Here is a 23,216-nt window from a genome sequence, read left to right as displayed (position 1 = left end):
TCTCACTTTCTCTTCTCATGGTATAATTAGTTTCTTTCTCAGGGATACTGAGGCTCCAGAGCGCTGCTTTAGGTAGCTTGGTCCTGGTTGGATGTGACTTGCTCCCTGGGAGATTGGTGGCTGAAAGCCATTCTTGTTTCTTCAGCCTCTTGGATGGTTCCAGGATCCTGAAGGGATGAAAGGTGGTCTTAGGTACCCTGCTTCATGGGTGACATTATAGAGCTTAAGCGACCGCTCTTACCGCTAAATATATTAAGGTTTCTTCTAATTAGATGTTCTGGCTATGGTACTCCAGAACGCTCCTAAGTCCTAAGGCTGGATGGACTCCACTCACATGTGGAGCAACAGCTGGAGAGGGAGGAGCCATAGACAAAGATTTGAACTGCTCTGGATTTTATACCCCTGTCAAGTTCCTGCCCAAACTAATCCCCTCCCCTGGTTGTCATACCTTTTTAGAAACTAAGAGATAGGAATAAGGGCAATGAGGTAGTGCTAGAGGGCACTGTGGGATCCCAAAGAGCAAGCCTGGGTCTCAAGTAATGGAGAAGCAGACTAGACTCCAGGCTAGTTGTCCCTCCCACTGTAACCATCAAATGACTTAAAATCTCTGCAGCCACTGCTGACAGCACGTTTTCAATTCCTGCTTTACAGGCACTGAGCAACAGCAAATTGGAGTATGAGAATCTGCAGAGTGATGTGTCCAGGCTTCAGGAGGAACTTTGGGAACAACTGAACCTGGACGTTCAGGTGAGAAAAGCAATTCAGTGCAGGGGAGGAACGGGAGCTACCAAAAGAGAGCAGGGGAGGGAGGAGGAGGAACAAAAGGGGACAAGATTAGATAAGGGAATGGAATGAAAGGGATGTGTTATTTATTGCACATTATCTCACCATTGTAACAATTATAATTAATACACATACAGGGGTCCTTTTATTAAGGTATGCTAAAAGCTAAGGTGCCCATAGGAGTTTAATGGATGTCTTAGCATTTAGCGGGCACTAAATCGGTTCGTGCACAGACAATCTCCAAAACATCAGAATCATTCCAAATTCATGTCTTTAAAAGATTGATAAAAAAATATGTTTTCTTAAAATCTGCTACAATTTGTACCTTCCATAAATCAGAAGGTGAAGGTAAAGAATTCTGTAATTGTTGGATGATATTTCTCCAGCCTCACATTTTGAAAGGACAGAACGCCAAATAAAGGGTCCTGAGAGACTCAAAGTCAGCACCACAGAAATGTTTCCTGATAACATTTTTTTTTTTAAATCAGTAAAAGAATCTTAAAAGAAATCCTAAACTCAATAGGAAGCCCATGAAGTTTCTTTAAAACTGGTGCAATGTGATCACCCTCGCAATCGCATTCTGTGTGACTTTTAAGGGTCTTCGAAATTCCCAGGTACAAACCGTTTCAATAATCAAATAATGGACAAACAGGACTAAAATTTTCAAATCTGCTCAACTCTCGATGGGAAAACCACAACTGCTGCTGCTTTACAAGAGAGATCTGGGGACCGATAGACTGCAGGCCAAAGGCAGGCCAGCTGACTCCCGCTGTTGGCGTTGACTGTGGACATTCAATGCCGGGCACTTTCTGGGGGATTTTGGCCGCTAAAAAGTCAATATTCAATGCTGACTGGTTAAGTTTATAGCGGCCAACGACAGGACTGCTCTACATGGCCCATAGCCACTAACCATGAATAGTCAACAAAGATAACTGGTTATTTCACAAAGAATATTTATTTAACCAGTTAAGCTCTATTTAACTGGTCAGAACTGAATATGGTCCAGCTAGTAGGTGAGGAGTGGCTCAGCTGCTGCCTCAGCACCCTTAGGTTGTGGGATCGAATCCCAGCACTGGGCAAGTCACTTACTCCTCCACTGCCTCAGGTACAAAATAAGTACCTGGATATATGTAAACCACTTTGAATGTGTAACGACAAAATGATGGGATGCAAGACCCTTTCCTTCGCCCTTACTTCAAGAGTTGAGGTATTTGTAACAAGAAATAGCCCATGGTATGATCAGGCATCCCATTAGCATGGAAGTCACACATGTATCATAAGAACAGCCTCACTGGGTCAGACCAAGGTTCATCAAGCCCAGTAACCCGTTCTCATGGTGGCCAATCTAGGTCTCTAGTACCAGGCCAAAACCCAAGGAGCAGCAACATTCTAAATAGAATCCCCAAAGAGTAACAAGATTCCGGAATCCCCAGAGTAGCAACATTCCATGCGGAATCCCCAAAGAGTAGCAACATTCCATGCGGAATCCCCAAAGAGTAGCAACATTCCATGCTACTGATTCAGAGCAAGCAGTGGCTTCCCCTGTGTCTTTCTCAATAACAGACTATGGACTTTTCCTCTTGGAACTTGTCCAAAACTTTCTTAAAACCATCTACGCTATCCATTCTTACCACATCCCAGAGCTTAACTATTCTCTGAGTGAAAAAAATTTCCTCCTTTTGGTTTTCAAAGTGTTTCCCTGTAACTTCACCGAGTGTCCCCTAGTCAATGGAGTAATTATCTTCTCGTGGAAATATGTTTGTGTGTGTGTATATGTTGCAACAAGTCAGAACAGTGACAACTGATAAACCTGTCACATCTCAGGCTCTTTATCAGTCCCTGCCAACTTGTGACATTTCTTCTCCTCTCTCTTTGTCAGAATGAGGCTCTGCACCGACAGATCCAAAAAGAGACATGGCGGATCCAGGATGTGATGGAAGGACTGAGGAAGAACAACCCTTCGCGAGGGACAGACACAGCCAAATACAGAGGTAGGAGGCTGGTCCACCCTAGAGAATGACACGGGGACAAATTTTCCCCCGTCCTCGCAGGAACTAAATTTCCCGTCCCATCCCCGCAAGTTCTTTTCCTGTCCCCCATTTCTGCAAGCTCCGTCCTCATCTGAACAAGCCTCATCCTGTGGGGATGGGGAAAAATGTATCCCTTTGTCATTCTCTAGTCCACCCCTTTGTCTTACTGAAGCTCAAGTTCTGGCTTGTGCAGAGAAGGGTCATGTACCTGACAAAGGTTCCCTTCTTTGCGTTCCTGCGTCATTTACAGGAATTTTCTTGTTTCATTCTGGGGCAGTGTTAGAAAGTGCACAATCTTCCCCCGAAAGGCAGCTAAAGGTAGGTGCTATTGCTCAACCATCTATAGAACAAGCGTGAAAGATTTACGCACGTATGGACTGGGTGCGCTCGTTACATGATGTGTAACAGGATGCGCGCGGGGCATGGCATAGGTGTTCTCCTGTGCGACGCATGCATCCTATAGAAGAGTGTCAGATGTGCGCATTGCAAGGCGCATTAGAAACGCCAGCGTACGCCTGCCATTGACCTGGCATAAGCTGTCGGACCCAAAGCGGCTTCACGTTACTGTTCATTAAGGAACTGACGCTAAGCACGCTTCCGCAGGTGGCCCCGAGAGTTTGCATTCTTTCTCAGTAAGGTCGTGCTCTTCCCTGACAGAGCCTGTGTGTGTGAATCGGAAAATCACAGGGGAAAAACTGTCCTTTGGGACTAAAAAGGACATGAGCTGACACATTTTCCAGATTGTTTCAAACCAATGCTTTTCCCTGCTTCAGGGATTCACGTTTAGGTAGTTGCTAGGGGGGAGACAGAAACTCTGCCGAACCTCCCCATGTTGCAATCTGTATATTCCGCTCAATATTTGATAGGATTTAACTAGGCTAAGCAACCCCACACCCGATAGTCAGCAGCAACTGAGCCAATTAGTGTCACTGAAAATCACTGCTACTGAGCTGGTTAACCGCAATTTTCAGTCTTTGTAACCGCATAAAGTTAGAACAGTAAAAAGGCCGACCGAACTTTATGCATCGAAGTTAATCAGGTCTGAATATTGGCTGGTGCCTGGATAACCCAGATATACAGGCCAGGAGCCACACATGGGCCGGCATTGACTATCTGGCTCAGTGAGTGGCTCCAATGCTACCTACCACTGCGGATTGACTATCAGGGGGCATCTCTGGAAAAATGCAGAGGGCTGTCATTCTAGAAAAAAAATGCTTCTGGGAGCAGTGATTGGAAAGGGTTCTGGGCTGAATGCAGATGTGAGCAACTGTCCTTCGGTTATCAGGAATTGGTCGTTTATTAATGCTCTTTCTCACCGCAGTAGCTGGAACCTACAGTTCAAACAGCCCTGTCAGCCCCCTGAGTTCTGCCAGCCTCACCAGTCCTCTGAGCCCTTTCTCTCTCGTATCCGGCTCACAAGGGTCACCCACCAAGCAGACTGCCAACGAGGTAAGGACCGCGGCAGCGGAGGTTGCTGTGGGGTAAATTCCATGTAGGTGGCTATAGGCTAGACACCACAATCCTGGGTGTTAAGCTAGTATTCGGGGACAGCAGCGTAAGTCTGCAATTACGCGCCAAAGGCGCAGCCACTTATGCCATGTCTATGGCTGGCGTAAAAGCGGCAGGCGGGTGTATCAACGCAACTGTTGTATAAAGTGCGCAAGAGTGGTCAGAATGCCCCGACACACCACGACACACCCATGTAACTCCCCTTCTGCATTTGCACACAAGATTAGGGTTACCAGAAGTCCTTTTTAGAGGACATGTCTGGGTGTCCGGACGGCTTTTCAAAACCCGGCACTTTGTCCGGATTTTGAAAAGCTTTCAGCTGGGACTAGTGTCAGGAGGGCATCCCGAATCCGCTCTGAACAAGTGAACAGGCTGAAGGGGCAGGGCCAAGTGGAAGTAGGCAGGCCTTGGGGCATGGCCATGGGTCCGGATTTTGCTTCCGTAAAATATGGTAACCCTACACAAGATAAGTTACAAAATCTGTTTGTAGAATAGGGACATAAGTCTGTTATACAGTCATTTGGCACCAATTATTGGTATTTATTACCAATTACTTAATTATATTACATGTAACTGGCCCCATTCTATAATCTGAGTCCTGTATTACGTAACCGCCATGTATAGAATGGGGGGGGGGATGAATTCAGAGCACTGGGAATGGAAACAGCTACAGCAGTTCTCTCTGTTAGCCACCAGGTAGCACTAAAATTCCACAAGAATAGGAGCAAATCCTTTTGTTTGGGTATCTTGAAGAAAGTGACGTTATCGTTTTTTATTAACTGCCTTTATGAAGAGATTCACCCAAAGCAGTGTATAAAAGGTACCATTTATAGTAGCTGTGATCTCTTCACCTTCCAGGCCTCATGTACAGGTCTTTTGTTGCTATTTCAAATACACCAAATCGTGCCAGAGGTTACAGTCCTGGGTAGCTCTTTGTGACGTATAAAACACGTGCGTCCTATTCTCACCCCATGAAATGGACCAAGTTCTCATTTTCTTCAGAAAATCAGATCTAGAAGCCTCCGTCGTTCTGGAGAGAATACTTTGGGCATGTGGATCTGCCTAAGCCTAGCCTCTGATTTCAGGAGTAGGATTAAGGTGACCTTACGTCCCGTTTTGAACTGATCCCCTGTCCCGTTGTCCCCACGCACAGCTTCGGGACACTGAAATGTCCCTTTTCAGCGACTGCGTCCCAAAGCTGTGTGTGGGGACAACGGGACAGGCAATCGTGGGAGAATGGGCTCTCTCCACGCTTACCCACCCATCGCCACAACAACAGCTGGAAAGGCATGTCCAGGCACTGGCCCAGAAGCCTCCCCAATGTCAATTCTGATGTCGGAGAGGAAGTTCCGGGCCAGTTAATTGCTGCCTGGCTGGCCCGGAACTTCCTCGCTGACGTCAGAATTGACGTCAGGGAGAAGGCTTCTGGGCTGGCGCCTGGACATCCCTTTCCTGCGGTTGTGGCAAGAGCAGGAAGTAGCAGCGGGCAGCGACGGCGGATTGGGGGAGCAGAAGAATCAGGTAGACTTCGGAAGGAAGGAGGCAGACAGACAGACAAGCAGGAGTCCTGCAGTTCAGCTTTCTTATATTCGGCACGACAAGGAGAGAGGGAGGGAGGCTGGCTGACTAGCTGGCTGGCTTCAGGGGAGGGAGTGGGACAAAGGCTGGAAGGCAGTGAGGGGGAGGCAGGCAGACAGGCTGGCTTTGGCAAGGGAGGGGCACTAAGGACATAGGAAGGAGGCATTGAGGGCACTAAGGACATATGAAGGGGCACTAAGGACATAGAAAGGAGACACTGGGGGCACTAAGGACTTGGGAAGGAAGCACTGGGGGCACTAAAGACATGGGAAGGAGGCACCAGGGGCACTAAGGACATAGGAAGGAAAGAGAGAGGGAATAGAAAGGGACAATTCTTGGGTCTGAGTGCAGAAAGAAAGAAATGAAAGAAAGGATACACAGACAGAAGGAAACGCAACCAGAGACTCATGAAATCACCAGACAGCAAAGAAAGGAAAAATGATTTTATTTTCAATTTAGTGATCAAAATGTGTCAGTTTTGAGAAGTTATATCTGCTGTCTATATTTTGCACTATATTTGTCTATTTTTCTATAGTTACTGAGGTGACATTGCATATTTTAAAGTCATCTGCCTTGACATCTTTGAAACCCCCAAATAGAAATGAGAATTAACATTTTCTCTGCATATAGTGTGCTTTGTGGGTTTTTTTAATTTTATGGTTACCATTATGAATTAATAAGATATTATGGGTACAAGCAAACTGAATGGAATAAATTGTGGGCGGGGCTAGGGCAGGACTGGGGGCGGGACTGATAATTAATAGATGTCCCATTTTGATGAAAAAAATAAATGGTCACGTTAAGTATGATTGAACTGAAGAATGTGGTATTCTCTTTTGGTCCCTCCTAGCTCATACCACAGGGGATTTTCTGAGTCCACAAGGGGAGGAGAACTGAAGAGGAAGGGAGGAGTTAGTAGTAGTTCAGAGCTCTCACTAGGAGCTACAGGTTTCAGCTCTGACTTATATATGAGCTGTTGAGGCTCTGGGGCATTACGTGAGTGCAGGACTACAATACCCAGAATGCTTAGCACTGAAAGCTTAGAGGAGGTGGAGGGTCTTCATTCTGTACTTTTGACTGTGTGGACAAACACCTCTGCTGTGTGTTCTGAGAAAGTTATCTGTATTGTCTCTTTTTCTCCCTTCTCTGTGCTTTTCCTTCTTCCCATCACTGCCTTTCCCCTCTGTTTCCCCTTGTTCCCCCATCCTTCAACCCTGCTCCTCCTTTATTCCCTCTCCCCACCCCACCCCCAGCAGTCTCTTCTTCATTGGCTCCTAACACTGGCTTCCTCTTTACCCCCAGGAGCTGGGCCCACCGCGTCCTCCCCTTCCTAAATCCTACGTACCCCTGGAGTCTCCTCTGACCACCCCTCCATCCCTCCGTGAGGGTCGCCTCTGGCCGTGGCTGTATCCTAGTGTACCTTCCTGGCAGCAGAGCGGCGAGGCAAAGAGGGGACAGGTATTATGCTTGTCTCCATGGTGGCTGCAGTATCCTCACCCCACAGAGGGAGCAGTTCAGTCCCTGGCTCTATAGGGGGCACTAACATTGCCACAAAGAATTGGATGGGATACTGCAGCGCATGGAGCATTCAGAGGCAGCTGGGTCTAGAGATGCAACGATTAACTAAAAAGTAAAATATTTCTACTTTGCTACACACCCCCTCCCCTTATCTGTTCTGCTGAATTGTATCCCTAACAGCTGTCCTTTAGTCTCCCAGCACCTCCATAAGTGCTCAAGCTCATTGCTCTAATCCAGCGCCGAGTCTCTCCTGCAGTTCCCTGACATTTCGTATTTCTTCTTACAGTTCAGGAGTCTGTTGGACGGTTTCCATTCTCTAGTATCCTAGTCCGGGGCTCAGAGATCAATGGAGGAATTTAGCAGATTGGAAAAGACTCTCCCCTGAATAAAAATGAACCATAGAACATTGAGCCAGTGCCATTAGCAAGTGGGGAAACGGCCTATTCTTTGGGGATGGAGCTTCCCCTTTAGGTCTCGCCAGGTCCTCGAGACTTGGACCAGATGCTGGGCTTGAGGGTCTCTTAGTCCGACCCAGGACGACATATCCTGTGTTCTTAACAGTCCTTCCCATCACAGTACGTGATACATGATGATGGACAGAGCTCACATTGCTTTGCTCCACCTAGAGCCCAAAACACTTCTAGCTCCTCCATTGGCCGCATATCAAACCTTCTAAGCAGCGAAAGGACAAAGACGTAACAAGGCAACAAATTGACAAACTGGCAGAAACAAGGGGAAAGGGGGCAGGAACTCCAATGATAGGACAGAAAACAAGAAAGGTAATAAAAGTAGAGAGGGAAAGTCGCTTATGATCTCCAAAATAGCATTAAAATTAACCTCGTGCAGAATTTTAAAGTTCAAAGGCGTATTTGAATAAAGAACATAAGAATTGTCACTGCTGGGTCAGACCAGTGGTCCATCGTGCCCAGCAGTCTGGTCATTCGGCGGCCCTTGGTCAAAGACCAGCACCCTAACTGAGACCAGCCCTACCTGGTTCAGCAGGAACTTGTCTAACTTTGCCTTGAATCCCTGGAGGGTGTTTTCCCCTAGGACAGACTCCAGAAGAGCATTCCAGTTTTCCACCACTCTCTGGGTGAAGAAGAACTTCCTTACATTTGTACGGAATCTATCCCCTTTCAACTTTAGAGAGTGCCCTCTCGTTCTCTCTACCTTGGAGAGGGTGAACAACCTGTCCTTATCTACTAAGTCTATTCCCTTCAGTACCTTGAATGTTTCAATCATGTAAGAACATAAGAATTTGCCTCCGCTGGGTCAGACCAGAGGTCCATCCCGCCCAGCGGTCCGCTCCCACGGCGGCCCTCTCAATCTCCCCTGTTTGAGGGAGAAAAGGCCCAGTTTCTCTAACCTCTCATTGTATGGCAACTCCCCCAGACCTTTCAGTTTACCCATAAATCTATCTAAAAGGTTTTCCTCCCTCAATGCTGTAGACAAGGAATTCCAGATTGGGGGGCCATGACAAAGAAAATAGTAGATCGCCTCGTATTACTAATTCTGAAAGCTGGAATGGACAGTAGATTTTGATCGTCAGGCCCTAAAGATCTTGAGGGTACATAAGGAATAAGAACTCTTTCTATGAATAAGGGGGATTTGGCCAATAGGGCCAAGAGGTGACAGAATTAAAAAATGTATGGGGTGAATATGGATGAGCCCTATCAAGGAAGAGGATGGGATCAGAGCAAAACAAATGACATAGAGGGGTGTAACCTGCATGGAAAAGAAGGTACCGTCCTAAGCAAAGACACAGAGGAGGCAACCTGCATGTTTTGTAAGTTCATGTAAACCTTTTTCTTCTTCTCTACCTACTATTTAAGTTCTTGTAAACCGTGTCGAGCTCCATACTCATGGAGATGATGCGGTATATAAACTTAAGGTTTAGATTAGATTAGATTAGATTAGATGAGCCACCTTGCTGGACAGACTAGATGAAACATCCAAGGTACAGAAGGGGATAGACTTAGTAGATAAGGACAGGTTGTTCACCCTCTCCAAGGTAGAGAGAATGAGAGGACACTCTCTAAAGTTGAAAGGGGATAAATTCCGTACGAATGTAAGGAAGTTCTTCACCCAGAGAGTGGTGAAAAACTGGAAAGCTCTTCCGGAGGCTGTTATAGGGGAAAACAACCTCCAGGGATTCAAGATAAAGTTAGAACGTACACAGGTAGGGCTAGTCTCAGTTAGGGCTCTAGTCTTTGACCAAGGGCCGCCATGTGAGCGAACTGCTGGGCATGATGGACCACTGGTCTGACCCAGCAGCGGCAGTTCTTATGTTCTAATGGTTATTTGCCCTATATTGTATAGCACCTCCCTAAGGGTTGCTCATGATTAGGGTTACCAAACGTCCGGTTGTCCCCGGACGATCTGCCCAACGAGAGCAGGCAGCAGGGGGTGGGATGGGGCGGGACTAGGGCGTGATAGGGCGGGCATGGGTGGAATGGGCGGACCTGGCTACGGGTTTTGGGTCCAAACAGAAAATCTGGTAACCCTACTCATGATGGACACGTTGGACCCACCACAGGAAACACAGTGCAGTTTAGGGACGAACCATCCACTTCATTTGGGTGTCCTCAGGACTTTATTTAGGGAGCTCTAGGTGTAGTTTGGATTAGGTATGGAGGATGCCACCGACCCATCCCTCCCCCAAAAGTCACAGGGAATTGGTCCCCCTCCCCCACCTATCAATATGACTTTCTTACCCTTTGCTCCCCACTAAAAAGTAAGCAGGCAAGCAACACCAACGTGGGGATCCTCTGTGTTTATTCCACAGATCTGAATTTCATGACCACTCCAGAAGGACGGTACAAGCGGCCACCACCTTCTGTGACATATCACAATCCCTAGTTATATAAGAACCAAACTGACCCATCCATGCATGTTGGAAGAGTCCGTGTCAATAACAATAAAGCTCCTTCCCCTCCCCCTCTCCCTTCAAAAAACAATCCCTGTATCAATAAGAATGGAAGAGTCGAGCCTCCTATCAATAGCATGGAGGTGTCTTTTCTTCCCTCATCAGTAATAGTGGAAGAGTCCACCCCCCCTATCAGTAACAATGGAAGAGTCCGTCCTTCCTCCATCAGTAACAGTGGAAGAATCCATTGCCTGAGAGGGTTCTAGTAATTGACCAATGGCATCTCATTCAGACCGTGCTATGTTCTGATTGGCTGTCAGTGTGCTCCTTAGGAGGGCCCACTTTGGATGTAATGGTTGCATCTCTTTCTCCCATGGCATGTAGATATTTTCAGTCATTTCTGTTCTGTTTGTCTCCCTTGAATTCTCTTTGTGCTGTCTTTCCCTGGTTTCCTTCTCCCTGTCCTGTGGATTACTCTTTGCTGTAACTAATGCAGAATTTTAGTTTCAGGGGGTGGACTCTTTGCCAGACCTCAACTCACATGCAAACATTAAGATCAGACTCAATACTACAGCGAGTCCATGTTCTTGCTTTCAGTATTCTACAGAAAGCACACTGCACTGATAACACTGACAAGGGACCAGTTTACCAAAGGAACGCGCACTGCACTGATAACACTGACAAGGGACCAATTTACCAAAGGAACGCGCACTGCACTGATAACACTGACAAGGGACCAATTTACCAAAGGAACGCGCACTGCACTGATAACACTGACAAGGACCAATTTACCAAAGGAACGCGCACTGCACTGATAACACTGACAAGGGACCAGTTTACCAAAGGAACGCGCACTGCACTGATAACACTGACAAGGGACCAGTTTACCAAAGGAACGCGCACTGCACTGATAATACTGATAAAGGACCAATTTGCCAAGGGGACCAGTAACACTGTGTTTCTTGATGGGATCCTACATGTCCTCAATGGTAAGATTTCTGTCTCCCTCCCCAGCCCATTTTGATGTTGCTGCATGCTGTGCATGAGTCGATTCCTTAGGGTTTTCATATGGCCTCATATTAACTTTCGCAGGCGTGTAACGGGAACCTGCGCTGCCTTTCTTTTTACAGCTAAAGCTGAACTTTGAACCTCAGAAGAAGGAAATGCAGCAGACCCTTCCCCTTCTCCTTGGTGAGGACCTGAGTCCCCCCCAACCCTGTGCAGAGATGGCAGAGGCAGAGAAGCCCGTGGCCGTCAATAAAGGTATGGAGACAGCTTTTCGGGTGTTGCGTCTTTCTCTGTCCTGTGCAAGTGTCGTGTGCAGGAGGGATCCAGTAGACTCATGCAGTGGAAATCCTGGGCCTCGCTCGGACCTCAGCTGTACGGACACAGTTCTATAACTGTGCGCCTGTATTTGGGCATGAGAAACGCACCTCAATGCCCAGAATGCGGGCAAATGCGCAGGTCCTTGCCAATATTCTGGTTCTGTGCTGTGCCCACTCTATTGACCCACCCCCACTTTGAAGGTGAGCGGATCCGTTGGCAGAGTCTAAAGCATAAATTCTTTGTTTATTTTAAAAATTTCTGTTCCGCTTATGACTTAACTGGATTGCAGTGTTCAGAAGCACAAATCCAGTCGTACACTTTAACAAATAGTCAAACAGATTTAGCAAGAAAAATCATCCCGTCCTCCCGGAAGAGCTCAGAAGGGGTTACAAGTTTACATTCATAATAACGCATAACAGGATCTGGGAATGTTTAGGGTTACCAGATGTCTGGGGTCCGGACGGCTTTTCAAACCCCGGCACTTTGGGTTTTGAAAAGCTTCCCCCGAAATTGTGTTGGGCAAGAGGGCATCCACGCATGCAGAGCAAATAGGGCGAGATTAGGAGCAGGACTGGGGCGTAACAGGGTGGAGATGGGCGGGCCTGGGGGGCAGGTTTAGGGGTCCTAAATCATACGTGTGTATTTGCGGCGTTACGCTACTGTTCTCTCCAGGGATGCAGGGAATCTGCAAAGATTTCTTTGAGAAAGCCTTTAAATAGGTATTTCGGGGTGAAGGTGCAGTATCTTAGCACTGTGAACCGCAGAGAACGGCAAGGACGATGCGGTATTGAAATGATTTCTTATGTTATAGGATTAGCCTAAGCATGTCGCCAGTGTTCACAGCTGTGCTCTCTTTTTCGGGAAGTGACTGGGACCTCATGATTCCTCTTCTTTGTTGTCTTAACAGTTGGAATTGTTCCGCCAAGAACCAAGTCACCCAGTGATCAGAACCCAGGGCCGAGCTCGTATGTTGTGCGGAGAGAGAACGGCAGTCACAACTCCCGGGTAACTTCTCTAGATCTCTCATTGACTACAGAAGGGGGGGTCAGATGGGACAGATTCAGAACCAATGCTAGGAAGTTCTTCTTCACCCAACGGGTGGTGGACACCTGGAACGCGTTTCCAGAGGGAGTGATAGGACAGGGAGTTCAAGGAGGGATTGGAGAATTTTCTGAAGGTAAAGGAGATAGAAGGGTATAGATAGAGGGTTAGTATACAGGTCCTGACTGAAAAGGATTCAGGTCCCAATTCCTGCCCCATACTTTCTCTGTCTCTGTCATTTGGAAGTCAGGTACCTGGGGACACATCTTAAAGACCAGAAATCGTCTTCCAAAACATGTCCAAATTTTATTATGAGTTTCACATCTTTTATACGAATCAGGTTTGCCAGCATGTGTCAGCATGTGACGTAAATACAAACCATATATGGAAGGTCACATGAAACTTTAAACACATCAGCATTTTTCCTATCTGGAGATTGAAGTCCACAGAGGGTCAGAAAAAGCCTTAACCAGCAGAGCTTCTAATCTAAATCTGTCTGTAAATACGGCTTAACAAAACAATTGAATTCACTTCACTACATCTCTGTTTAAACATACCTGTCCTTGTACCATCTTCAAAGAAGGGAAAGATAAACAGGGCCTACCTTTGCATCTTTAAACAACATATGCCTAAGGATACTTACTAAAGTTCTGATACGTGTCCGTTCACTGACCTGATGGGCCGCTGCGTGAGTGGACTGCTGGGCATGATGGACCTCAAGTCTGACCCAGCAAAGGCACTGCTTTTGTTCTTATGATGAACTGAACTGTAACATAAAATTATTCGACCTTGCAGAACTACATAAAAAGGGCACAGAAGAAATACATGTCCATCACACAAGAACATAAGAACCGCTATACTAGGTCAGACCAGTGGTCCATCTAGTCCAATCTCCTCTTTCCACAGTGGCCCATCCAGGTCACAAGTACTTGCCAGAAAAACAAAGAGTAGCAACATTCCACATAGAATCTCAAAGAGTAAGCAAGATTCCGGAACCCTAAATAGTAGCAACATTCCATGCGGAATCCCCAAAGAGTAGCAACATTCCACATAGAATCTCAAAGAGTAAGCAAGATTCTGGAACCCTAAATAGTAGCAACATTCCATGCGGAATCCCCAAAGAGTAACAACATTCCACATAGAATCTCAAAGAGTAAGCAAGATTCTGGAACCCTAAATAGTAGCAACATTCCATGCGGAATCTCCAAAGAGTAGCAACATTCCACATAGAATCTCAAAGAGTAAGCAAGATTCCGGAACCCTAAATAGTAGCAACATTCCATGCGGAATCCCCAAAGAGTAGCAACATTCCACATAGAATCTCAAAGAGTAAGCAAGATTCTGGAACCCTAAATAGTAGCAACATTCCATGCGGAATCCCCAAAGAGTAACAACATTCCACATAGAATCTCAAAGAGTAAGCAAGATTCTGGAACCCTAAATAGTAGCAACATTCCATGCGGAATCTCCAAAGAGTAGCAACATTCCACATAGAATCTCAAAGAGTAAGCAAGATTCCGGAACCCTAAATAGTAGCAACATTCCATGCGGAATCCCCAAAGAGTAGCAACATTCCACATAGAATCTCAAAGAGTAAGCAAGATTCTGGAACCCTAAATAGTAGCAATATTCCATGCGGAATCCCCAAAGAGTAGCAACATTCCACATAGAATCTCAAAGAGTAAGCAAGATTCCGGAACCCTAAATAGTAGCAACATTCCATGCGGAATCCCCAAAGAGTAGCAACATTCCACATAGAATCTCAAAGAGTAAGCAAGATTCTGGAACCCTAAATAGTAGCAACATTCCATGCGGAATCCCCAAAGAGTAACAACATTCCACATAGAATCTCAAAGAGTAAGCAAGATTCTGGAACCCTAAATAGTAGCAACATTCCATGCGGAATCTCCAAAGAGTAGCAACATTCCACATAGAATCTCAAAGAGTAAGCAAGATTCCGGAACCCTAAATAGTAGCAACATTCCATGCGGAATCCCCAAAGAGTAGCAACATTCCACATAGAATCTCAAAGAGTAAGCAAGATTCTGGAACCCTAAATAGTAGCAATATTCCATGCGGAATCCCCAAAGAGTAGCAACATTCCACATAGAATCTCAAAGAGTAAGCAAGATTCCAGAACCCTAAATAGTAGCAACATTCCATGCGGAATCCCCAAAGAGTAGCAACATTCCATGCTACCAATTCAGGGTAAGCAGTGGCTTCCTCCATGGCTCTCTCAGTAACAGAAATTGTCCAAATCTTTCTTAAAACCAGATACATTAGTCGCTCTTACCACATCCTCTGGCAACGCGTTCCAGAGATCAACTATTCTCTGAGTGAAAAAATATTTCCTCCTATTTGGTTTAAAACTATTTCTCTGTAACTTCATGGAGTGTCCCCTAGTCTTTGTAATTATTTATGGAGTAAAAAATCGATTCACTTGTACCCGTTCTACACCACTCAGGATTTTGTAGATCTCGATCCTATCTCCCCTTAAACGTTGCACTCCCTTCGCACACACACACATTCCAAACCTCTCCCGCATATGCAGAATCCCTGGATCTGATGCTGTATTTGTGTCCACAGGAGCGGCCAAAGAGTGCCGTGTTCTCCAGTGAGCTGAAGGCGAAGATGAGTGTGGAAGAACAGATCGCTCGCATGAAGCGCCACCAGAGTGGCTCCATGAAAGAGAAAAGGAGAAGTTTGCAGCTTCCCTCGAGTCAGCAGTCAGAGCCTCCCAGTGCTAAGTCTTCAGTGTCATATAGGGCGGTAAGTCCTGCCTAAAGAGGTTGCATCTTAGTAGATGGGGTGGGGGGGCTTTTCCTCCCCTGCTTTGCCTTCATGGCTGCTGGAGTGCTGGAGAGGCCTTAGGCTGAGATGCTAAGGGGTGGAGGGGGAGATGATTTGGGTTTTGCAAGGGCTGGTTCAGCAGATTCGATCCCAGATTGCTGACAGAATGACACCAACAGGAAGACAGCCTCGCACTCCCACTATGAGAAGAAGAAACGGTAGAGGGAGCAAGGTTGTATCCAGGTCCAGGCTAGAAACCACTGGCTTAGGTAATGATTTGGGAAGCCCCCAGGTAATACCCAAGTAATTCCCTAAAGAGTATCAGTTACAAATCTGTTTTGCTACTTGGGACCTGGATTGGCCGCTGTTGGAAACTGGGCTTGATGGACCTTTGGTCTCTTCCAGTATGGTGATGTTTTAATATTTGCTAAATCTGCAGATGGTATAATTGTGTCTACTGGGTGCAAATCTTGGCTGGGATATTTGAAAGGAGACCACGTAATTCATCCTGTCCTAGGATCAGGGTCGACCTTCTCAAGGAATGTGGTTAGGTTTAGTGAGAGCGATGTACTTCTGAACAAAGTCTGGGCACCCTTTCAGGTCCGCCGGCACCGCAGTATCCATGAGGTTGACATCTCTGACCTGGAGGCAGCCCTGCGCTCAGAAGAGTCCAACCGCGCCTATGAGACCCCGCGAGATGAGATCACACGCCTCCGACGGATGGAGCTGGAGCCACAGCATTACCATGTGGACATCAGCAAAGAGGTGGGAAGATTTTATTTCTCTGTAAAGCTCTGAAAAATATTGTGTTCCTGGCGGTGGTGCCTTCCCTGCCCCTCCCCCACCACCACGCGCGCGTGCCTTCCCTTCCTCTGAACCCTTTTAACTCTTCACCATCACCAGCAGCATCGCCAACCTGCTGCCCGTGCCGGTCTCGCAACCGGGAAGCGACTTCAGAGGGAGAGGCGAGGCCAGCGCAAACAGCAGGTTGCTCCCGCTGGCAAAGAGGTATGGGGGAACGGAGAAGAGCGGAGGTGCCTGCGCCCCCACCAAGATGGCGCCTCTGGCAGTCCACCCCTCTCCGTACTATGTCACTAGTTCCCGGTAGGGCTTTGAGATTGAATCAGTATCCGATATAGATGGAGAACATTTCTGTTACGGCACCTGAGACAGGAGAATGAGGTGACGTGGTTTAAGAAGTTTCCAGAAACAGCGCTGGTTCGTTCTGAGTCTCATTACCCTGCTGTTTTGGGATGCTTTATTTTGTAGTGCTTGTGTGAGGATTATACTTACGTTATTTTTTTAATGTTATATTATGAGTGTGTTTTATATAAACTGCTTTGAACAGATGCTTTTTGGTGTAAAGCAGAGAGAGACATTGGGAGTGGGCGAGAAATGGCAGGTGTGGGGTGGGGTACAGAATATGGAGGGGCAGCGGAGAGCATAGGAATGACGGGGGATGGGACAGGCTTTGGGCTTCCCAGTAATGCTTTTCATCTGCTTCCAGCTTTGCACCCCAGATAAAGTGGTGATTCCCGAGAGATACGTAGAGATGGAACCAGAGAATCCTCTGAGCCCCGAAGAGTTAAAGGAAAAGCAGAAGAAAGTGGAAAGGATTAAAACACTTATTGCAAAATCTAGGTGAGGTGCTGTTCGGTGTGTCTGGGTGGAGCCTGTTTCAAATCCCTATTCCATGTAATCCAGTTTTCCAGAGATCGGGATGTACTTGTACAGTGAGATAGGGAGGGAGGGGGGCACCCCTGACGCTCAGGATCATCCCCCATGCCTTCTCCTTCACAGTCTGCAGAATATGGTACCTGCCAGTGATAGGGAGCCGGATGAACCTGCAGATCCGGAGTCTCAGCTGCAGGAGCAGGAGAAGAGGATTGCCCTGTCCTGTGCGCTGGCCACAGAAGCATCGCGGCGTGGCCGCTTGCTGTCTGGTAAGTGATGGGACCTCACCACCCTGTTCTGTTCTAGTTGTGCCTCGCTGTCCGTCATTAGAGAATGACACGGGGACACATTTTTCCACGTCCCCCCGCGGGAACTCATTTCCCTGCGAGCTCCGTCCTCATCCTCATAAGTGTTTGAGGTTTGTGCACTTAAGGCAGAACGTACAGGAATGGGTCAGGGATGGCAAAAAAAACCATAAGAGGGTGTCACTCAGAACGTAGTGGGGGCACCTGATTGGCTCGTACTCTCACCCCAAGCTGAACTAAGCAGATGCGGCTGGCAGCGGTCTGGGAATTGTCAGAGCCAATCAGGATCCTCTGCTACCTCTGAAGTCCCTCCCATCCCCTCCCCTCCCCCTCGACATCTCTTCATCTCATCTCCTGCAGGTCTAGATGTCTTTCTGTGATGCGGATGCCGTAACCTGTGCTGTCGGTTTTATTTTCTCTCATGTTTCACGTTGTCTTCATTTCTGTTTCTAGTGCTGTGTTCCACCCCCAGCCCACCCTCTACCCCTGTCTCCTCGAATGCACAGAACAGCTCCCTCTGGTCGGAGCCTCCATCCCATTCAGCTGGGAACAGCAGCAGCAACAACGCCACCGTGGGCCATTATATGTGTGTTTGAGCCACAATGTAAGCCCGCTTGGCATTCGACATGTCTACCCCCTCCCCCCTCCCTGCATGCACTTTCACGTGCTTAATGTGGAATTAAGGGCCAGCAAAATACAGGAGTCTAGTTAGCGGGGGCTGTTTTTACAGGAGGAGGTCAGGAGTATTTATAAGGGATTTCTTCCCGGCTCTCGGAGCCGGGGCCATCTTTTACGTGTACTGTCCAGTCCTGAGTATTTTCAGCAGTACCGTGAAAATGTTGGGTAATAGCAGAAGAGCTGTCTGTGTTTCTTTCTGGTTCATTTCCTCCTTTTTCCCCCCCACAGCTCAAGGCCTGACCACTGTGAAGTTCCACGGAGCCACCTTCTAACTCCTCTCCACGTCGGAAACTATCACCAGCTCAAATTTCCCTAACTGTGAGCTCAGCCCATTTAGGAGAGGAGGGGGCTTTCCTTCTGGCCTACTGTACCTGGAAAGAAGCCACCTGCATGCAGAATGCCAGAAGCAGAATCCCATTTCTGCCACCATTCACATTGCATGGGGAATGACATCACGATCCAGGGTGCGCTGGGGACAATGTGCACCAACAGTCATCTGAATGCCCCTGTTCAGACATCATCATGCTCCCAGTGTGAACACATAAGAATTGCCGCTGCTGGGTCAGACCAGTGGGCCCCCAGGTCAAAGACCAGTGCTCTAAATGAGTCCAGCCTCACCTGCGTACATCCCAGTTTAGCAGAAACTTGTCCAGCTTAGTCTTGACACCCTGGAGGGTGTTTTCCCCTATAACAGACTCCTACTTTGAAATGACTAACGTTTCTCATTCATTCTCAGACCATCATGACTCCTCCCTCACAGAAGAGCTGGTCCATAAAGTCAGGCAATAAGAAAGCAGAGTCAGAGCGTGGAATAGCCGCTGTCTGTCCGTGGAGTGAAGCCGCTGGTCTATTCAGGACAAACAGTCACTCAGGGAAAACGCCATCTTCTGACATGTGCAGATGAGCCAGACAGATGGACGATGGTGTTAGGGGCAAGTGAAAACCACTGGCGTGACAAGTGAGAGGTGGGATAAGCAGAAGTCTCAGTGTGCCGGGGGCTGGAGACCCCCAACCCAGATGCAGCTCTGGCAGCGAGACATTCTGCTCCGTTTCATGGCCTCTGTGCGGGAGGGTACCATGGACACAGGACAGAATGACCTTCTCGTTCCCAGCCCTCAATGCCCAAGGCAGATTGAGAAACCCCTGTGTGTACCGAATGGATCCAGTACTGACGAGAGGGAGCCCATAACAAGCCATTGATTTTACTCCTCATGCCTTAACATATCTTTATGAAATTCCACCTATGATATAAGTGACATATCATATATACAGTAGCTCTATATACAGGATTTACATATGTTTGTTTTAACTGATATTTATTCCTATAAGTGAGTATCATCCTGCAGGATTCTTTATCTGAGAACATCTGGAGTCAATTTAAGAAAAGAAAGACATATTTAAGAAATCTCATCAAACAATATCTCTGTACTCGTTGTATTAAAGGCAAAATATTTAATGTTTTATATGGTAAGGGTGTTGACTTTTGGCTTCAGCATTCCCGGGAACGGCTAGAGGAGGATTATCTCTTTAACGGGAGACAGACAAACACACTAGAACGGTATTTTTTAGCCCCCAAACCATGGGAGCATCAGGGAATTGCTATAGGGATTTAACCTATGCCAAACAGCCTGCTGATCTCGGGACTGTGATAAATGTCAGAGCTGTCACCAGGGTGAGGCAATGGGATCAGGGCACACTGGCATGCCCCCCCCCCTAATCTGTACCCCTATCCTGAGATCCAAGATTTCATACTTTTAAATATTACACTTTATTTGTAAGTGTGTTGTGTATTTGGTAGCGGGGGACATTTGAAGGGGGCACTTGGCTTGGAAAACACTGGTTTAGAGAGTAGAGAATGACACTGGGACAAATTTTTCCCCATCCCTGCAGGAACTCGATTTTCTCATCCCATCCCCGTGAGTTTTGTCGCTGTTCCTGCCCCATTCCTGTAAGCGCTGCCTTAACCACACAAGCCTCAAACACGTAGGATTTGAAAGTGTTTGAGGCTTGTGCAGGTGAGGACAGAGCTTAGGCATTGGTGGAATGAGGCATTATGACATCACATCTCAGCTCTAGAATGTTGCCACTTAAGGATTTTAAAGCATTAGAGGCTTGTGCAGATGAGGATGGAGCTTAGGCATTGGTGGAATGAGGCATTATGACATCACAATCTCAGCTCTAGAATGTTGCCACTTAAGGATTTTAAAGCGTTTGAGGCTTGTGCAGATGAGGACGGAGCTTAGGCATTGGTGGAATGAGGCATTATGACATCACAATCTCAGCTCTAGAATGTTGCCACTTAAGGATTTTAAAGCATTAGAGGCTTGTGCAGATGAGGGCGGAGCTTGCAGGAATGGGGAAAAATTTGTCCCTGTGTCATTCTGTATTAGAGAGTTCAGGGGAGAAGAGCAGAAGAGTGTATTCCAGCATGCTTTGATTGCAACCACTAGACTTCCTGCTTGGCTGAGCAATATATCATCATCAGTTGATGACTTAAACAGTTTCTGGTTTGTTGACCTTACGACCCCTGAGAAAGGCTCCACGAAGCCGAAACACAGCCTGTGTTGGGACAAAAACTCTTTTTTTTATACATTTACTACTCTTGACTACCACAGTTAAAAGAGTGTTGAGACTCCACTCTTTGTGTTTCTACTTTGTCTGGAGAGGGATGTAACAAATACAAACATATGATGAGGGTAATTTCAAATTCCAAGTCATTTGTCAGGTAAATATATTGAAACACCCCCCCTCCCCCCTTTGTCTGATGCTGTTTCTTGCCCAATAGTGTGTCAGGCCCTGGGTGTCACAGGTGGCTGAAGGTGATTCTTCTATAGGGGCTGACATGGCGGTCATGGCTATGGGGGCTTCAGCAGAACTGGGTAAGATATGAAAGCTGAGGTCCTGGGAAGGGGCCTAGTTTGCCCTACAACTGCTTATCATTTCTATAGGGCTACTAGACATAAACATTCAAGAGACAGACCCTGCTCAGTAGAGCTTACACGCTAATCAAGCAGACAAAGAGGGAATGATGAAAAACAAGCGTGGGAGTTACTAAACCTAGAGGAGGATTTTTTAACAGATAGGATTGGCAACAGTCAAAAACACAATCATCTTTTGTAAGAGAACGAAATGTAGACTGGGACTGATCTGCTGTAATATGGATCTATGGTTAGAAATCCAGTGGTGAATTTACCTTCTGTTATTCCACTGGAACAAGGTGAGCTTTACATAAAACCATAAGAGTTGCCAGACTGGGACAGACAGACCACAGGTCCATCAAGTCCGCAGTAAAATCCAGAATTCATGGACTAGAAGTCCAAGCAATCCAGTGGCTGACCCTTCCTTCTAAAGGAGGCTGCATAGTGGAGTGGGGAGGGATTGCAGTGCTTTTAAAGTGATCTCTGCAGCTCACAAATACCTGGCAAGATCCCAAAAGAGTAAAATAGTTTTTATGTTGCTTATCCTAGAGCCCCCAGGAAAGGGACTTGGGAGTACTTGTAGACAAGTCAATGAAGCCATCCTTGCAATGCGCAGCCGCGGCGAAAAGGGCTAACAGAATGCTAGGAATGATTAAGAACGGGATCACAAACAGATCAAAGAAGGTTATCATGCCGCTGTACCGGGCCAAGGTGCGCCTTCACCTGGAATAGTAAAATAGTAACAAGAAAAGGGGTCATTTATTAGAAAACCATGAGTGACTGACGAGACAGACAGACTTGGTACGAGAGGTACTGGGGTTGGCCTATGTAAAATATTTCGAAGTAAAAAAAAATTAAAAAGGAAGGGAAAGAAAGAGGGAGGGGGAGTCGCTTCTTAAAAGCGGTATTCTTTCGTCATTTGGTCATGGGTGGAGCTGCCATTTTCAAAATGCTGTTCCCTATTTTCAAAGCCCTCAGTGTATGTCATTAGCTTGCTAGAAAAGGTCATTTTCATTCATAAGACCACAGTTTATCAAACTTCCCTTCGATTATATTGTTCATTTTGTGCCAAGCATCACATATAGGGACAGAATTATTTTTCCTTCTGTAAAAATCAAAGATTTCCTTTTAAAAAATTCCTAATCATGGAATATTAGTACCTTAAATTCATCAATTATCTTAGGAACTGCTCTGGGCCCTTTCAGGATTAAGCAGGTGAAAAATGTCTCCGATTAGATTAATTTATTGAGATTTATTAACTGCCCAAGTTGGTGGACAACAGGTTCAGTTTAACAGAAAACTTACAATTTTGTTAACAGCAGAACTATGGAGCTGACCTCTTTTTTCCTACCAGATCTGTGAAAAACATCTACAGTATAACCTTGGTTTGCGAGCATTATTTGTTCCAGAAACATGCTTGTAATCCAAAGCACTTATATATCAAAGCAAATTTCCCCATAGGAAATGATGGAAACTCAGACGATTCGTTCCAGAACCCCAAAACTTTAATACAAAATACTATAGTACTTGCATTGCAAAACTTCGCTCATTTCGAACAGTCACTCCCGCAGCATCAGAGTCAGAAGAACCATCGGCTCAGTTGTGATGATGTGACGCATGTATACTGTATGTACTTGTATTGCAAGACTTTGCTTGTATATCAAGTTACAATATAATCAAATGTTTTGCTTGTCTTGCAAAACACTTGCAATCCAAGGTTTTACTGTATTTATTTATTTAAAAAGTTTTACATCCTAAACAGTAAAACAACAAAAATAAAAAATCACATTTTATAAAAAAAAAGCTTCTTGATAATAACCCCTCCCCTTTTACTAAGCCGCAGTAGAGGTTTCTCTCACAGCCTGGAACACTAAATGCTCCGACGCTCCTAGGAATTCTATTTAGTGTCCCAGGCCATGGTAGAAACCTCTAGGCCAAAATGTCTTCACACACATTCTAGATGCTACAAATGGAATCGGGGAGCCAGGATCGGACTGACATCTGTTGTACAATGTGTTATTTCCAACCCATCCAGACATCTGCATTCAGTCATATTCTACATAAATTAGCTTTTCAAGTTACCAGCTTATGTCTGATTCCCTGAGCTTAGCCACCCTCCAGACACGGAACCATATCTCAGCCTAAAACATACATCAATAAATACTGTAAATAGAGCCCTGACTGAGCTGTCCTGGCTACT

General features: G+C 46.4%; 1 protein-coding gene across 11 annotated transcripts in view; it reads left to right on the top strand.

The window, feature by feature from the left end:
* Nucleotides 1-19,561, top strand: part of PLEKHA6 (pleckstrin homology domain containing A6) — an 82,795-nt gene extending 63,234 nt beyond the window's left edge. For 9 of the 11 annotated variants that reach the window (XM_033917755.1, XM_033917756.1, XM_033917760.1 and 6 more), the window contains 12 exons: nt 652-747; nt 2,663-2,774; nt 4,135-4,262; nt 7,203-7,358; nt 11,415-11,547; nt 12,518-12,615; nt 15,238-15,420; nt 16,042-16,206; nt 16,949-17,082; nt 17,242-17,384; nt 17,874-18,024; nt 18,327-19,561. In XM_033917755.1, coding sequence (XP_033773646.1) covers nt 652-747; nt 2,663-2,774; nt 4,135-4,262; nt 7,203-7,358; nt 11,415-11,547; nt 12,518-12,615; nt 15,238-15,420; nt 16,042-16,206; nt 16,949-17,082; nt 17,242-17,384; nt 17,874-18,016 — 1,491 coding nt within the window. In that variant the 3' untranslated portion in view covers nt 18,017-18,024; nt 18,327-19,561. The remainder of the gene's footprint in view (nt 1-651; nt 748-2,662; nt 2,775-4,134; nt 4,263-7,202; nt 7,359-11,414; nt 11,548-12,517; nt 12,616-15,237; nt 15,421-16,041; nt 16,207-16,948; nt 17,083-17,241; nt 17,385-17,873; nt 18,025-18,326) is intronic. The other 2 variants (XM_033917759.1, XM_033917763.1) reach the window with 1 other exon arrangement.
* Nucleotides 19,562-23,216: the final 3,655 nt, after the last annotated feature.

Source organism: Geotrypetes seraphini, chromosome 13, assembly GCF_902459505.1.
Source record: "Geotrypetes seraphini chromosome 13, aGeoSer1.1, whole genome shotgun sequence".
In the NCBI taxonomy this organism is placed as follows: domain Eukaryota; kingdom Metazoa; phylum Chordata; class Amphibia; order Gymnophiona; family Dermophiidae; genus Geotrypetes; species Geotrypetes seraphini.
Note: the sequence above shows the minus strand (reverse complement) of the source record. Positions and strands in the feature narration are given on the sequence as shown.